The following is an 18,997-nucleotide window of genomic DNA, read 5'->3' on the forward strand; positions in this document are numbered from 1 at the left end:
CTACCTTTGCTCTTCAGTAGGAACATAACCGACATATGCATCTTCAAGTAGATCCAATGCCCTTAGACTGCCTGATGATTGTCCAGCAACATCTTCACCATTGTCTAATCTCAGCATGCCATCTCTGTGATAGCGCTTGGCAACAGCACGATGGAATGTTCTTAAACGAACTCGCTCATGTGATTGTATGACCACTGGTCCATTCCCAAGGTTATACCGGAATTCTACATAACTAGATTTGAAGAATAAAACATGAGGGATGTTAGTAGGTGATGCTTCAAAAATACTTTTACCATACCCGGATCTTACTGCAGTTTTGGCATAATTTCCAGATTCTTTTAACTTACCCATTCACAATAGCTAGAGACACAAAATCTCCAGTTCCATCAGACTTTTGCTGGTTGTAGAGAAGAATACCATCCTTGGCATATGTTTTGAATTCTACTTCTATGCTGAGCTTATTGTAGGCCTTAAGTCTCTTTAGTCGTACATAGGAACGCCCATCAAAGGCAGGAATTTCATAAGCTGAAAATGAAAACATCAAAATTTCATTGCGTGTACCATTTCCTTATAATTTAATGCACCCAAATTTTATTCAAGTGTCTGCATTCTCAAATATGCATATTTTTGAATGATTACTTCAAATCTATGTTTTCTGTCTAGTCTTCAAATCAAGACTGTTTAGCCTGATAAAAAAATTTTTACGGGCATCCAACTCCCCTGAGAACACGTTCAAAAACCCAATTAATTTTGCATGTTTTTGATAGTTTGCAATTTCAGAAGGCTCAGGTAACAAATCCATTGATGGAATATGAATACATCAATGTAATAATTAATTTTACCAATGTGTACTGACCGCTTTTCTTTACTGCATTCAATTTCATGTGTAAACAAATTTTCTTTTGATTTATAATGCAGAGGGGTATTATGTAAGCTTGAACAAAACATTTGTAGACACTGCATATTATATTACATTAACCAAAGTTGAGGTAAAGTTATTTTTGAAAGAGAAAATGGAACCATTTTTCATTTTGACTCTATCCAGTCTCTTTTTGAATGAGTTAAAACACTTACCTTTGGGAATTGGGGGATCGGCACAAAGAGGCCCTGTCCCAAGGGCGGGGTCACACAAACATCGGAAGCTCCCACCCATTCCATTAAAATCACCTCCTGGTAGGGGTGAGGGAGTTGGCAAGGCTTGCACCAAGGAGGCAGTGGATGGGAGGTCTATACAGGAACCTCCTCGTAGGCACGGTTGTGAGGCACAAGCCCTAAATTCTTCTGTGGGATGTATGGGTGGTGTATTTGCTAAAAGATTAAATGAAAAATTAAACATGTACCAGGAATTACATGGAACAGATTCGATTTTGACAATTCAAACAGACATTAATGGCTGACAAATATCCCCAAAGGTGGATGGCACCAACTATTTTTGATGTACTGATTCCGGAATCATGAGAAATTGTATTATGGATGGAGATTAAAATTCTGACTTAAAGTAGGTTAAATAAAATGCAAAAGTTTTTCCCTCCATATTTTGCTATTTATTAGCAATATTACAATTGTTTTAGCAGATTTGATGGTTTGAATGCAAAAATGGAAATGTTGGAATTGAGTTTTCATTGCTGCTTGTTCTGAATGACAGCATTCACTGAGAAGTCATACAATTCTCACACAGGTGTGATTATTTCACAATAAAACATTCGAATAGCTAATAGATGACTGAAAATTCATAGACATGGGGCTAAATATTGCTGTCATTTGTCAAGGCAAACAAGATAATTTGATTAACAATATTGTGGAATAGCCATGCACAGTGTTTTATAGGTATGCCATTCCTAAAATTTGGCCATCAAGTTCTTTATACCTTCCATCCACCGCTATTAAGTATTCATCCATCCATTGCTTAAATATCATTTTATTAATTCCTTCAAATCTTAATAGTCCATAGATAAGCACCTCTTACTTTAGTTCCATGTCAATATGAAACATAACTTGGATATATATTATTAAATTAATAATTTATTCATCATTTCATTCTCTTTCTCTGTATATGTACACATACTATTGTATTTAATTCATGGCTTGGTGGATGCATGGATGGAGAGAAGACTGAGGACACCTTACCCAAACATTCCCTTCCATCTGGCATCTCGGCATATCCCCCACGACAGGCACACTTCCCCTCCTTGGCAAGGGGTCCCGGCAGTGATACTGCCTCACAAACGGCATGCTCCACGGCCGAGCAGTCCGAGTCCCTCATGCAACCGTCCCCAAGGTAGCGCATGTGCTGATAAGGGGAGAAGGCAGCAACAGAGGTTGGTCGGAAGCCAAGGATCCCATTGCCATCGGCAATAATTGTGGCCGGGGTCGGACGGTAAGCGGGCAGGGCCATCTGCCGGTTGCCCCAGCGATCTCCTGGGGTGTCTGGCCTTGTCTGCAGCTGCCCAAGAGCAGAATCGGCATCGATGGTGCCCTCTTCAGGGGACCCAGAGAACTCATGGTAAGGGGTGGCATGGTGGTGATAGTGGGGTGCAACTGGGGGCAGGAGGAGATGTCGTGTTGACTTGTAAAGTGGTGAGCTGACGACATCTTCTGGTGCTGTGGACCGTAGGACAGTGGAGCGCCGGACCGGTGATTCCGTGGGCAATGACCCCTCTGTGTTTGGCAAAATCATTCAATGTTGATAGCTGGCTGGACCAATCATTTCTATCTAAATCTATAACGAATCTTAAGTGTATAAAGTTGTTCGTTCTATTAATTTTCACTTTTGGCGCATGCCACAGGGAATGGCACTATAGTTAGAAATGAACTTACTTTAAAATACTTTTTAATAATTACTCGGAAAACAAGGTGAAGTTTTTTCCATTGGTAAGGTAAAATATTAGCCGAAAATGTACAACTTCTCTGATGAAGAATGACTTCTACTGATGGAATAGTAGTGCAAGTAAAACCCTATGTGACAAAGGCTGCCTGGAGAAGCCAAGAATTATTATGATTCTCATGGCTGTTTGAGCAGTGATTGATGTTGAAGAATGTGAGTGAATTATTTCATTGAGTTTTTTTGAATAGTACTTTGCGAGGTTATAGTATTATGTATTATTAATTCAGATTGTTATTCTTTTATTATTGCCTTTTTTCTTCTTTTACTTTGTTTGCATTTTTGTTATTTGTAATAAAAATTGACACCACATACTAATACTATGCTTTCATGCTAAATTATTATAATATTCCATGTTTTATGCTCCAGTTGACAAAGCTTGCCGATGCTGAGGAAACAGCTTTATCCAGGCTCTATCATCCCATGCCATTTGTTGAAGATGCTTGTGTTTGAGCCTTTCATTTTTCTATTGCATTGATTATGAAGAGACATTTTCTTGTTACAAAAGAAATTAGTACAAGATAAATTATTATTTGTGTAAATTAAATTGATAATAATCCAAAGCATATTATTCAATGGACCCTAAATACACTGTTTTATTTCTGTCTACATTGATTGATGAGAATTAAAACTCAGTATTTGTTCTTTTTCTTAAAACTTAAATAAAACGTAACTGATTACCATTATAAGTAATGGTACTTTTTAAGCTACAGCTTGTTAAAACATAAATTTTTTACCTACAATTAAGTTTTTTTACCTCTGTGGCAGGTGATGGTGTGCTAATACAAATACAAATATAACAAGCCTGCATGTAACATGTTTTTCATCTAGATATTTTTTTGGAAATGCAATTAGTATTGATGCAACTGAACCTCTCAGTACTTTCATAAAGTTTTAAATCCATGATGACATTCAAATTTTTCTTACCCCTCTATCTTATTTTATTTAATTCTTAAAGTCCATTCCTATCTTAGATATTTTCAACAACTGAAAGTACCTGTGTGCAGCATTAAAATCATGAAGATTTTAGAGCAAATGAATGGGTACAATTTTTTTGCTGGTGAGGTGGAAATGAAAAGAAATACTGGCCTGGTACACATCCTGTTGGTCCCAGCACTCTACCAGGAGTGGAACATAGTGTACACTTTTGTCCATGGACTCCAGGTTTGCAAACACAGCGTCCTGTCATCTGCTCGCAGTCTTCTCTCACAGAGCCATGCAGTGAGCACCCACATGCTGAAATTGGATGAGAAAAGAATTGAACATGAGAGATGATGTATATTAGCATATCTTTAGTATTTTAACAGTCACATATTTAAGGCATTTGAAATGAAACTGTGGAGGGATTAAGGCCACCGTTTTTTTTTTTTGAGTTTTCACAATATTAAAAGAAAAAAAATGCTTAGTTGAGGCTAAAATCATAAGATAAAATGTACTGAATTTCATGAATCCTGGTATGGTCATGAATTAGGAATCTCCAAATCATTATATATGGTTTTATAGCATGGAAGGATACAGATTGGAATAAACTATTGTGCTTATTTACATGATATAAATGAGCCAGATAAACAAGCTTTGGTTTGTAATTTTTCATTTGCAAAAAAAGATAAAATTTTCAATAGAGGGGCTAGATTATGTTTTTCTTGTTTTCATTCAGTTATTTTTTTATTCAAGATACCTGTGTAAATATTTACATGCTTGATAAGATGCAAATGAAATGTATGAAGACTCTTAAGGGCCAATTTTTGACATTGTTTCTAAAATGAAATCACTTCATGAAAATACTCAATGCCATTTACCTATGCTGACTATTGTTTGTGTGGATTCGTTGTGAAAGACTTTATACTTGTTTGTACTCACATATGCATCCTTTATGGCCCTCTGATATCTTTGGCAGTCCCCAATATCCAGGCTCACACCGGTCACAACGGAGACCTCCAACTCCTGGGCGACATGAGCATTGCCCACTGTCGGGATCACAAGTTTCAGAGTATGAACCTAAATTGGGGAAAGTATTAGAAAAATAAATAAAAATACATACTGCCTTTTTCAATGAATTCAAATGAGTGTTCATTCACCATACATGCAACTGAGTCACATAAGAAAATAAACATGACATTGGTTTGATTAATTATTTTAAATGAAAATTAACACCTTTCATTACCATAGTTTAAAAGTTTGAATCATGCAGTTCACAGTCGGTTATGACAGCTTATCATCAGGGGGGATAGTTGATTCCCTTATCCTCAAATTTGCAATATGTCTTTTATTTTCATTCTATCCCAACTAAATATTTTTCTAATTACTCCATGCTCTTCAGAGAATGGCTATTTTTCACATTTGGTTTAGAAATTACAGAATTAAAAAATGAACAAGGCCTGAATATGGTCTTTAATTGTTAATGTGACATTGAAACGTATCATACAATGTATTTGAGATTTATTGAATTAATTTATTGAATCCTCACGCATATTTAAAAATGATCCTTCAATGAAATAATTTTTGGATCTCATTACTCAGATCTTTTGAACATTAATGGGCCAAAATGTTCTCAGATAGTTCTCATTTCTATTTTGTATGTAGGTATGTTTATAATGCCAATTGCCCATTATTACTGATAAATCACATACATATTTGGAATGGAAGGTATTCAGAATGCTCCCTACCTAACCTTGTGATTACTCTCAAATTTCTGATTAATATTCAGGTAAACAAATATTCAAAGATCCATTTTGCTGTTGAGGACTGATTTCAGTGGTCCACATTGACAACATCTGCCACGAGCCCTCACCCAGTTTGTTGCACAAACACAGGGATGGACAGCCTGCATGGGATCTCCCCAGTGCCGCGGTCCTCCCATCTGGGCAGCACCCAAACCATGACTCTTCGCAACCGGATGGAGTTGGGGGCACAGCCACAGGGGGGCTTGGGCCAGGCTGGGGAACGCCAGGCTTGGGGCAGCACCGGGCAAAGTTTGGTGTTTGGTGACAGTAGGAGGTGGCCGGTGGGCAGTCCCTCCTCCCTGGTCCACTCCCACAGTCGAGTTCGAGACCCAGCACGGGATCCCTCAGGGGTGAGGCCGTCCCTCCACAAGGCCGGACTTCCATACCTGCATCCACACATACACGTACGCGTGGAAATAATTCGTGAAGTGATTCGTGATAAACGTGAACTGTTCATGGCTGATGCATTAAGGCACCAACCCCTGTCTCGAGACCACTTTGAGAGGAGATGCTTGTGATAGGGAAATCTTTGAAAGAAGGTATTGATGGGCTCTTGGTGACTGTGCATCAGCACAATAATTTATTAATTGACTGTTATGAATAAATGATGAATCTATTCCTTATTTTGTACTTAGTTGATTGTGCTTTGAATTTTTGAAGGTGTAAAATGGCATTTTACATGATTAGCGTTATGAAGTGTGTACTTGAGAAAAGTAATGAATGATTCCCTTGGAATTTAATGGAGACTTTGTGATTAATATTTGATAATAGAATAATTATATGCAATTTTGTCTGCAGTCTGATTTTACTGAGAAATTTAGTTCCCAAGTACAGGTGCTGAAATAGTTAATTTGAGTGCTATACTGTCTCCATACCTTGATATGAAGTGTGAGTAGATTGAACAATTATAATGAGTATTAAACAAGGGACATTTGCTCATTTATATACTGGAAATAATATTTGAGATTTTAGTTTGATTAATGCATCAAGGTTACATGTATCAACATAGTTTTTTGATACTTGACTTCTCACTCAAAATGTGTAAGAGGGCTTAGTTCTAAAAAAGTAATTATATATATGACATGAATATGGGATTCTAAGTATGCAAATCTACTTTAATGACATTTTACTGACTCTTTAACTGAAGTGTACATAGAATTACCATGTTTTTGCATTACTTCCTCTTTTTGGCATTTGAACCAAAAAACAAGCTCCTAGAGAAACTTCTATTTTATGTTTGGAACTGGTGTATTTATTTTGTGAAGCCTTTTTCAGAGTAAGTCTCTTGGGATTCCAATAAAGCCATACATCTTTTGCTTGAACTGAATCACTCACAAACATTGGTGACTTTTTATTTTTTATAGTTTTTGGATATAGCATTTATGGATGAAATCACCCATGAACCTAGAGTAGTGGCTTTTGCCATGGTGAAAACTACTTTTAATCACTTTCTTTGCAATTATTCTCCTTGATTAATATTTACTAATCAAGAGTAAACAATAACTACTTCCGAATTCATTCACAAAGCTCTACATATAAAAGGACTTCAGGCTCTCTAACTATGGAATTATTTCAACTTTGATAACTGATGACACAGCAATTAATTATCACTTGGTTCTTTCACACAACTCAGAAATATGGAAATCAAAAGACAAAAGATGAAACCACTAAAAGTTAGTTTAATTTTTCTAATTTTCAAATACTCACAAAGTAAACTTTTAAAAGACCTGAATTGTTGATTGCCAGCTGTTAAAGCTCCTGAATAAATTGTTGATTCATATCAAGGGATGACGGGTGCCTAGCCAAGGGTGCAACCTGTTTCACCAAATCAGTCTGGATACTGTAAAGTTGGAATACTAATGTTTGTAGTAACACTAGACTAGAGTAGATTGGGAATGGTGAAAAATCTCCCTCATCTCGCCGACCAGGCTCTTCAAGGATTTTGAAGTATCATAATGGTGCTCTTCCCTATCCTTTCCTCCCTGTACCCTTGCTGACCTGCCCTGGTCTTACTCGTGCAGGCCAATTTATTACCTAGAGGTTGACACATTGTACCTGATATTACAGGTGCATGGCATATTTTTTCTTTCTGAAATGCATATTATCTCATTGACGAGGATCTATCTTCATGCTGAGAGTTTGGCAACCTTGACATCATATATCGTCACAATTTTTACCTAATTGTAAGTTTAGGTTTTCGAATTACACGGATATTTAATTTATTTTTTTAGCACAATAAAGACACCGATACAATGCCTTTGTATTAAATTAATGTGGAAGTGCATCATGTATGCAAGGTTATGCTGAACTCATATTGGATTTTGGATTGAAAAGTAGGATAAGAGGATAAGAGTTTATTTTTTACTTGATGAGCTGAAGCATTTTTGCTCAGATCATAACTTAAGCCAATCATTACAAGGTGACCCTTAGTTTTCAACCCATTTCTGTACACAGAGCATGAGGGTGACTGATTTTGACACTTATTAAATAACTTTTCCAACTTAATTAAAGGTAAGCAAATTTTACGGAGAATTTCAAGCCTTATGAAAACTTTCTCCGACTCCTGAATTTTCCTAATAACTTGCCGACAGAGATAACATCCAAAAACGCTTTGATTTTCCACGTTGTAGGACAAAGTTGTAAACTTATAATTTCTTGGGTAGGGCCACCAAAATAAAAATGAACTGATTAACGACAGATTTTGTGTCGTAATTGTGGTTTTGATATTGGAATGTAGTGATCTTTATCATAGTCTGAATGGAATAGATTCCATCTGTGACGTACACATTAAAGTATTTTAAAGACATGAGATGAAATGGTGCCCATGAAAGAGGCAAAGGAGGAAAGCATTGCTGGAAACCTTAGGAGCTAGTTATTTTTATCAATTTCAACTATTTAACAAACGTGTGTGGTATGTCTGTTTCCTTTCCAAGGGAAAAGTGAAAGTAAGGAATAGAGATTGTGTCAAAAATTACATGAGACTTTAATATAAAATAATGTATTAAAACTCAAAATGCAGGATACCAATAACAATAATAGTAATTGCATAGAAACAGTTATTATTGTCATTGCTAAAATGCATGAAATATGACCTGCCAAAGTTTTTATGAAGAAAAGATTGGTATTTTTGTGAAAATATATCAGACAAGAAGTATGTCGCCTTCACTATGAGACAAAAAGTATTTTGCGTGATTTTCGGTTGGTGGAAATTATTCAACCTTTAGTTATTAATATTTCAAATCAGGCACAACTTTTCTTGATTTAATGTGACCCAAACTACGCCAAAACCTCTAATGACTACCTTCCCTCCGACCGTAGCGTCTGGTGTTTCGCCTTCACTCATTCATTTACCTCTAATTTCGCACGATTCTAGAGAGGAAAGTGTTATGGAGGGAATTTCCGAAATCAAATGAAAGACATAAACCAACGCGTCCTCTTGATGGAACGCAAATTTGAATGAGGGAGCCGGATTTATTTCATTTCCCGGATAAATATGCATACCTTCACGGACGCATTTCTTTTCCCCCATGGAACGTCTATCGGACAGCTCTAACGCGAGATTCACATTTTTTTCATTAAAATCTTCCCCTTCACTTCTTGCCGCCTTCGTCTCCTTTGATCCGCTTGCCTCGGTCTGTCTGTCTCTCCTGCCTTTGCGCCATCAAGCTCTCCGGCGCCGCGCCTTCCCTCTCTTGGCTCCCAACTCGTCCGTTCCGACCCAGGCCTCCCCTCCTCCCGACTCTAATCTTTAAAGCCTCGCGAGGAGGCGTGGGGGAGAGGGCGGAAAAGAGAGGGGAGCTCTTTGCATTAGATCTTAGAGATCCCTACCACCCCCTGGGTCCTTCCCTCCCCCTCCCTAAGCTGCCTTCCCTGGAACCCTTTCGGCTCTTTAAACACAGTCCCCGCCGAAGTCTCTCCCTCTTCTCTGACGATCCCACCTTCCCTCTCGGAAACCCCTCGCATACCCCCCTTTCCCACCCCATCCGAGCGTTCATTTTTCTATACTTCTCTACTCAGTGTGCTCCTTCCAATCTCTCCTCTTCGTCGAAGTCGAAACGTATTGCGACAACGGAGTAACAACGGGATGCCCGTTGATACAGCGTCGGAGAAGACGCTAACCCTCGAATAGGAGAGCATTTCAGTTGCTCGACCTTTCATCGCGAAAAATTCGTTGGGCTTAATCGTTTTCTCATTGTAGATAATATCGAAGGTATATGGAAAAAAATTTTTGAAAAAACTACGAATTTTGGAAAAAATCACGAATAACATTTTCTCGTTATTTCAATGCATAGTAATTTTTACGTTAATTTTTTCCTTATCATACATAGCGAAATAAGACCCCGAAATTATGGAAATGAGACGGTTATCATCTCTCAAAAAATGTTAGAAAGGTTTGGATCTCTTCCACGTTCCTTCGATTTTAAGCCATCATTTTTGGTGAGAATCCTTAGCAGAGGAAAGGAAATTTTTAAGAAATTAATAATTTCCAGAGCACGCATTTTAAATATAAAACCCAATGCCCAACCTTTTGAATCATCAGCATCGAAACTTAAATACAATAAATATATTATTTTAATAATACACTCCGAAAAGATAACTATCCATTAATGTTCCTTCTGAGGATAAATTTTACCACAAGAGATTTCATTTTTAACATTCATTATTAAAATTGATCCTAAAACGCCGTAAAATGATATGCATATTGAGAATATAGATACTCCTAAGAAAAAAGATAGAATTGCGTTCTAATACAGGATTTATTATCTATTTAATCGAAAATATTAAAGCTTAAAATAAGGGCAGAATGTCTGGAAATTTATGAATGAATATTTTACATTAATGCCTAAATGGTTTTCGCCAATTCTAAATTCGATGGTCGTGAAGTGTTTATTTCAATTTATAGCACAACCGCGAGTAAAAATTCCACCACGGGCACAGAAGTGGGGGATGAATACGTTTTTTTTATAAGGCTGAAAACGGAAAAATATCTAGATCAAGGACACAAAATCCGTGCTTTTTCTTGTCTCTAAAAAAGTCAATTTTGCTAAAATGGTTGGATGAAGGCCGACGGAAGAAAGTGAAGTAAATATCATTATTTTTCAAAGCACTTGTCGCAAAAAAAGTATTAGTTTCAAAACTGCCAGCGAAATGCAGAGAACATTTAAATTGACGACGCTGCACTGCAAATTCAAATATGACATGTGACTAGAAAACAAGCTAAAACAAGAATGTTCATTTATGCTTAGAGGAAACGTGTCAATTAATTCATTTGAGACTAAATCTGGAAAAATAATGAGCAACAATACCAAATTTGTCTCTTTCTATAAAAAAAGTTATGATAATACCACCTTAAATGCTTATAGTAAATAAACGGGTAGTTTATTTACCAAAAACCTACGCTAACATTTACAACTAACATAAAAATGAATACCACGACGTATGAGAACATCTTTATCGCATAAATTTTATCTGGATGGATATATGAAATAATGAGTGAATATGGGCGAAGAAATTATTTCATACGAACAAAATAATGAAATTTCAATCCTGATTTCACGGTCATTGGATCTAGAAGTATGATCTAAGGCCACTCTGTAACGTGGGAGCACATTAAAGTGGCAATTGCTTGTTGGCTCAACCCAATGAGAGAAAATTGATGAAATATTTGAGAATGCCAGAAGAACACGAAGACGTCGCAGCCGACCCCAGGCACTTATCAAATGAACGTAGAACGTATTGCAATATTACACTACCTACGCACATTCAAGGCTAAAAATATACGGGAGGTCACCTGGAAGAAAAAGTCCCGCGAATGTACAAGCGAATCAAACCTCATACAAAACCGGCATATCGTTAAAAAATTAACAAAGAAAGACCGAGAATGAATAAATGAAAACGGAAACGATTTTCAATTAACGCGAAAAAAACCACGACAGAAAACATTTTTGATTATATAACATTGTGTATTAACAGCAGCTACTCAAACGTTAAAAATGGGGATCTTGTTGGGGTTACATAGAAAGCGACGGTTAGTAAGGCTTCTCATGCTTCAGGCAATTAATGCATGCTTAGCCTGGTGGAGGCTGGCTATGCTAAGACGAGGGCAGAACAAACAAACCAACAAACACCAACAAACAACGGGGCGTTTCAATGGAGCAATCAGAGCGTTAGTCACGCGAGGGTCGGGACAACCCCAAGGCCATTCACTCTTGGCTTCTGTTCCTCCTTTCCATCCTTTCCCCCCCTTGACACCACCACCCCTGGCCCCCGGGCCCTCCTCACCTTGGCACAGGTCGAGGGGCCTCAGACGCAGCTCCTCCTGTCTCTGACAGGCCTCCATCTTCATCGCGCAGACGGATGGGTACAACCTGAGGTCGGAGCCGCACACGGGCCTGGGGGCGTCCGCGGAACCGGGCGCCGGGAGCGCCGCGCACTCGAAGCGGCACGAGCACCGCGGGAAGAGGTCCGGGCCCAGTTCGCAGGTGGCGTCGAAGTCGCAGTGGATGTCCCGGCAGGCCTCGACCCGGAGGACGTGCTGTCCGCGGCCCGGGGCCTCCACGGAGTTGCCCCTCTGGGAAGAGGACCCTTGGCCCGCGTGGGGGCGGAGGGCGAGGCCCCCGCCGGTGGGCGGCGTCGGCGTCGCCGGGGGCGGCGTTACGGGCGCGGCGGAGGCCAATGACGGGGGCGTCGGGGTTGCTGGGAGTCATTTTTTTAATTGTTTTTTTTTCATTGTTGCGTGAGGGGAATGGAGGAGCGGAGCAGGGTTTTTTTGGGGAGGGAAGGGGGGGCGTAGCCAATAAAAAAATTGAAGTTGGAGGAGGATTGGGGGAAGGGGGGGTTGGGGGTGGGAGGAACACGGGCAGGGGAATGAGAGGAAAGGTGTTAGTTATGCGGGGGTGTTAACGACGTAGGTTTTTGCGTGATGGGTTTGAAAAAAATGGGTCCTTTTTTCAAATCCAGAGCGAGCATGCGCAGTGATGCCAAAAACAATTCGCAGCAGGCTAAGGTGGGGACACGCTGCCTCTATCTCCTTTTTTCCGTGTTTCAGATCGTCTGCTGACGGTTTATTTTCGCCATTACGGAATTTATTTTGCGGATCCCGATGCTCTCAAAGTATTCTGCAAAATTGTCACGTAGAGTATGCGGTGTTGCGACACCACCCACCAACTATCTAGATGAGCTCGTGGGTGATGCCGCGTCAGAAACTGCGAACTATTTTGCTCTTCCGCGATTAAATATGCAATAAGGAGCTCGATAGCGGCATAGAAAAGTTGAATGCTTTCATGAATAGAAACATGAATACGATATGACAGTATTTTTACAATACTTATCGTAGGATTCCCCTACAAGTTATTCGTTTGTTATAAAAATTCCTTGTTCTTTTTTCCAACAAATTATTATTTCATCGCCTACAAGGATTTATAGAGTATCGGGCCATTTCTGCTGCCTTTCGGTGACTTCGAAAATATTTTAATATATATTATGATATGAAATAAAACAAATGGCGGATATTGACATTATTCAAATACCATTACAAAATCAAATTTTCATGTTTGCGGATTTAATGATCTGTAGTTTGCTTTTCTCCGCATATACTGGGTGTACTAAAGTTTAATGATTAATTTCTTAATTTGCCCTTGCCAAAATTCCGTCAGAAAGAGCTAAACATAATTGGGGTGTTAGACTTCTAGGAAATTTACTTATAGGTATATTCATTCATTTCCGACTTACAGAATTACTGAGAGCATTTTTAGAAGTGATCGTCTAACTCTTCAAACATGTTCCGAGTTTTCCGAAAATTATTACAATAGCCATAAACCCTCCAGCGTATTCCACCGAATGGTTACTCATGAATATATTCATGCATGTAGTAGTTTTAAGGAGATAGAATGCTTTGGTATTAATTTCATTTGACGTTTAGCTTTCCCACATTAGCCTGTTGTTCTGAGTGTTTGGTGTTACCCAGCACCATGGAAACCATATACGAGCAATACATTTAGTGCGCTTAACTTGCATATGAGACAGAAATAGGAAAAATTACACCAAGAGAAAGAAAAAGGTGGTAGTTGAAGATCTTTCCAGAGACAGTGATAATGACTATAATTAATGAGTGACTCACTATAATGGTGTAAATAAGATTTGGATAGTCATTGATTCTAACACATCTAATATCCAGTCGGGCATTTACTTATCAGTTGAAAATAAATTGCAAACCTTGGCTAAAAATTAAAATTAAGGGAATCTTAATATGAAACCAAGAGAAACTTATAAATAAAAATATTAACACTCTAAAATAATTTTTTGTGTATTTACAGTTCTACTCTAAAGCTTTCCGTGCTCTTCCACGATGATCACCTACTGAAACTTAAACACATCTAATGACGCAGGACATTGAAAATATATAAATACATGTAATTGAGAGAAAATTTCCCATAAAATATGAGACGAAATTTCTAGGTTACTTGCTCTGCGAGCCTGTGAAATGACTCGGACCTTAAACCTAAGTCATTTTAAATTTATTAAGTATTTATGCAGTGCTTACTCAACATTTAATTATCCAAACTTCGAACTCAAAATGCAGTCATTTCACGAAAAAGAAGCAAATCCCAAGTTTTGGAGACGTTAAATGTGAAATTCTTGTGAATTTGGAATTATGGAATGACACTTTGAGTTGAAGGCATACGTACAATCACCAGCAGTCAAACAAATATGCCAAACTCATTGGGAAGAGATGTGAAATGCGTTAATGGAAGGGTGAAGGTGATGAAGCGCTTCATAACCGGAGAAGCACCGTTAAAAGTTATGTAATATTGACATTGTCTTCCATGATTGTGGGAAATGAACAAACAGTAAAGCAGAAAATGTTTCGTGACGAAACCACACCATACCATAAGATCCAGGTAATCCTCTTTTCAAATTTTGCCTTAATGCCCAAGAGGCTTTTTATATTACACCTGTCGCATAAAATTCATCGGAATAGGGTTCTCAAGAACTAATAATCCTGGCATCGAGGCTGATATTCCGGAAAAGTAGTCCATTGGGACCACAGGAACCCCACTTGAAAATCCACATTCAGCCATTCGTTTGGCAGAAAACGCTCTTAAACATCAAAGCATAATTTTGGATAGTAAAATTTGACTCCCGCTAATCCTATCATCTCGTGAAGGCAACTAAAATTTCTGGGATGCCTTCCTCCGCGAAGTTACGGAGAATCGGCTGTGAAATAGAAATTCTAGTGTTTGGTATATTCGCCTGCCTACTGTAGCCTACCCACTTGATCCAACACTTCTCCCATTTTTTTCCTTCTACTAATCCAGGTTTCAAAGAACGGTCAACATTATGCTCTACTCCATAGTCGGCCTGATATCCATCCATTGCTAAATCCTAACTCTTCCCAAACATGGCAAGTTATAAAGTGGTCTCGGTCACTTGAAATAACATGCCTGAGTAATGTCAGGGTGAAGCTAAGAATACTATTGATACAAACAATGTAATGTTGGTTCAAAATGGGGACGCGTACAAAGTTGACTACGCTTTGTAACGTTGAGGTTTACGTTCAGCTACGTCTACGAGGTATAGCAAAAGGTCTTCTGACGATAGCCACGGGAAGGGACCATTCTTTACGCCTTCGTAGTCGAACACATTCCATGGCGCCCTCGAACGACGACTCTCCCCCCCTTTCCCGGCATTCAAATACATCTTCGCATCGTCCCCCATTCGAAAGGGAGAACGGCGACGCTCCGGGGAGTTAGACCCCGCTTTTGGCACTCACCGAGTCCGGATGGCGCCTTCTCGCGGCAGTCCCCGTAGAAGGCTACCGTGAGGGGTCGTGTGGGTCGCCGCAGGTGGTGCTGGCGGAGGCGGAGGGAGGCGGCGGCGGATGAGGCCGCCGGGTTGTGCGTTGAGGCCTGGGGGAGTTCGGGGGAGGTGGTGGGCGGAGGGGCGCAAGCGGCCATCTGCATGAGGCACTCGCTGGCATAGGTCCGGCCGTCCGAGGCGCACACAGGCTCCGCGCTGGCACCGTCGCACTCGGTCGGGCACACGCACTCGCCGGCCGCGCACGTGGCCCCCCACTTGCAGCGGACGTGCCGGCACAAGTCTGCAAAGAGAAGGGAGGAAGGGTTCCGTCCATAAAAACTGTAAGTCCTCTGAATGGGGTCTTAAATGAAACAGTGAACTTTCAAATTCGCGTACTGAGTACTTTAAACCAACCCGAAGATTCATTCATTCAACCATACATGGTGCCCTGTAAGCCAACGCTAGGGTGCGTGGCAGGGTCTGATTACACACCAGACTACTTCTGACGCAATACAATTCTCCACCCTTCAAGGTCTGATAATTTAAGTCTGATCACTTATTGTCCGTGGGAAAAATGACATCTTAAACCTATCTCCTCTACATTTAATCTCTCGAATTTTATTGACAATATTTTGTTTCATTTTAGTACCCACCGCAAGGGTGTGTGACAGAGGGTTAATACACACCAAAATAATTTTGACCCGAATATGACCCTACCGCGGTCGGACAATGTTATTATGATCACTTATCATTCGTAGAAAATATTACATCTTAAATCCATCTGCTCTACTCTTAATCTCTCTAACTTAACTGACACGATCTCTCCTACTGTAATACGATGGGGGCAATAATATAACATTTTCAACATCACTGCTAAAGAGACCTCCTTCCAATTTATGCATGAGCTTTAATATGTAATTTAACCTTTGCTTCTCGAGTGATTCCCAGCCTAGTTGCCCTAATATTTTGGATACGCTACTGTGTTTAATATAACAACGTTTTACAAATCTAGCTTCTCTACGCTCCAAGCGATCCAATTCGGCAATCAATCCAACTTCGTGAGGATCCCATATACTTGCAGCATATTCCAAATACGGTCTAATCAATCACAGAAAATATTTTTCTTTGACCTTTTCATCACATTTACCAAGTACTCTTCTAATAAATCCTAATTTTTTGCTGGCTTGTCCACATATTCCCCGTATATGTTTCACTCAGAATAGGTCGTGAGTGAGGGTAGGTATTGAATTGAGTCTACACATTCCATTTCGGTGTTCCCGATGCAGTAGGCGCTCGGGAGGGAATGGAATAACTCTTTTTATTTATTTATTATCTCTCCTATCGAAGTACGATATATCTAATAAAACATTTTTAACATCATCGCCAATGAGACATCTTCCTAATTTGTGCAGAGATTTACTTTGTAATTTAACCTTCGCTCCGTTAGTGATTCCCAGCCAAGCTCCCCTAATAATTTTGATACGCTGCTCTGTTTTTAATGACAACCCATAATATAAATCTATCTCGTTTACGCTGCACTCGTGTGAGATAGATTCCAGGACAGATAGATACAAATACTCATTCTTTCCCCGAACAATCAGAAATCATAATAGTAAGAAACCGAAGACATTTTAGAAATATTAAAAACATTGAATTTACAAGTCGGAACAAAATTAAACATTGCAAAGATATTAGGTATACTTTTAGGTACATGTGTATGTTAGTTGGTAGTTTGAGTGTTTGCATGTGTGTGGGGTGTAAGTGTTCTTGCATGAATGTATGCCATGTATTTTTGTGGATGTATGAATTTGTGGTTTTGGCATGCGGTTTTTTTTCTTTTCTTTCTAAATTACGGGTGGTGTCCTAACACCCACCGCCACACGCCCTTGCGGCGGCTTGCGGGGTATTAAGTAGATGTAGATTCAATTCGGAAATCAATCCAACTTGATGAGGATCCCATATACTAGCAGATATTCTAAATGAGGTATAACCAGCGAGAGATAACATTCAAGTTTTCCCCACGCCGTGTTACGCGAGGTTAGAGCTCACCTAGCACTGAGACTGCGTATGAAATTCACGCATAAGCGTAGGGGAGGGGGTTGGACAGTTTCTTTCCCTATGCTTTCCTAGGAAGGTGTGATAGCCGCAATCTCCCATGGTTTGGGTGAAGTCGCAGTTGAGGGACGTTAGTCTGGGCACTTGCCACGTAAGTCAGAGACTCTGGCCAGTAGCCCAGCGACGTAAACACTGGACAGCCACGCCCCCACTATTTATTGCGTGCGTGTAACAAGTAACGCGCCATTTTTACCAACTCTCTAAGAACAAATTTCGAGGACTTGTAAACTGACTTGTGGCTTTGAGAAACGGACCCCTGCTCTCGTTCATCACCTAGTATTTTGATGCTCAATTAGAATTCATATTTCACACTACTCTCAATTTCTCACGATATTTCTTTATCTCATACTAATGATCAGCTTGGAATATTGAACATGTGTAATTTCTACGTCAATGCGTAATACCCAGGGCAGAATCAATATACATTTCATTTTATTCTACTTGTTATAAAACTGTAATTAAATAATAATAGCTGTCATTCTATGGCAGGTGGTTGAACCAAAACTCAGTGATCCTCCAATTTAACTTTAAGTAGTGATAAACAAATATATATGCTGACCAATCATGCCTTAACGTGCATGTTTTAATGTAATTTCATGGACATACTCCCTTTTACAAATAAAACCAAAGAGTGCATCCGAAAAACCACGGGGGATATACACATGGAAGATCTCAACTGTCAATATTTCGTTCACCAGGCTCGCTCGCATCGGCAGCCTCTCTAGACCTGTGCTACCAAGACGACCGGTTCCCCGCTAAATGACCTCTTTTCCGAAGCGTATGGGGACTGTCTCGGACCCTTTCCCTTGGACCCGAGGGCCAGCTGACCCTACGCCACACTCCTGAGGTCGTTCACCACCACAGCGTCAGTTAAGGCGAGAATTTCGGAGCGTGAGGGCCCAGTCGAGCAATCTCCGAATTGCAGCACCATCCCTGAAGGGCCCGAGTGGGGCGAGCAATAAACTCTGCCCAGGAAGAGGTCAACCAGAATCACAGCGGGAGTCTGGGCAAGGTTTTACTTAATTCCCGGAACTTTCCGTACAATGAAAAACGTAGAAATACGTGTATGTGTGTGCGTACAGGCAATGTGTGTGTACGTAAAGTGTTGGCAATGAAAGCGAAAAGATCGGTAGTAGGTTAGGTTAGGAAGGAATGGTTAAGGGGTAATAAGCAAAAGAAGAATACATGGAGGGGGAGGTTGCTTTCTAACAGAAAAAAGTTTGTCGGGAGCGATACGCGAATCTTGAAGCTCCTATGTATACAATAGCTTTCCATTCACCCATTAAGTCACCAAGACTATACGAAATATAGATCTAAAGGGAAGGCTTTAGTGCCGCTTAGTGTCCTTGGTCCAACGATAACCGCAACAGTTGTAATAATTAGAGCCAATGCTTCCACACACTCCGTTTTCAATAAAACTTTACTCTCATCGATTTACGCGAATAATTGCAGAGGATATTACCATTTGTCTCAGATATGC

The 18,997-nt window shown here is 39.7% G+C and overlaps 1 protein-coding gene across 1 annotated transcript in view; it reads right to left on the minus strand.

The window, feature by feature from the left end:
- Window positions 1–18,997, minus strand: part of LOC139696544 (agrin-like) — a 161,880-nt gene that overhangs the window by 12,905 nt on the left and 129,978 nt on the right. Inside the window, exons 7-15 of the mRNA XM_071595348.1 lie at window positions 15,377–15,703; window positions 11,887–12,300; window positions 5,673–5,990; window positions 4,742–4,879; window positions 3,971–4,117; window positions 2,128–2,658; window positions 1,075–1,308; window positions 348–525; window positions 5–232 (exon numbers count right to left, since the gene is read on the minus strand). Of these exons, the coding sequence (XP_071451449.1) occupies window positions 5–232; window positions 348–525; window positions 1,075–1,308; window positions 2,128–2,658; window positions 3,971–4,117; window positions 4,742–4,879; window positions 5,673–5,990; window positions 11,887–12,300; window positions 15,377–15,703 (2,515 nt within the window). The remainder of the gene's footprint in view (window positions 1–4; window positions 233–347; window positions 526–1,074; window positions 1,309–2,127; window positions 2,659–3,970; window positions 4,118–4,741; window positions 4,880–5,672; window positions 5,991–11,886; window positions 12,301–15,376; window positions 15,704–18,997) is intronic.

This window comes from Hetaerina americana, unplaced genomic scaffold (assembly GCF_022747635.1).
Source record: "Hetaerina americana unplaced genomic scaffold, ioHetAmer1.1.p SCAF_7, whole genome shotgun sequence".
Lineage (NCBI taxonomy): Eukaryota > Metazoa > Arthropoda > Insecta > Odonata > Calopterygidae > Hetaerina > Hetaerina americana.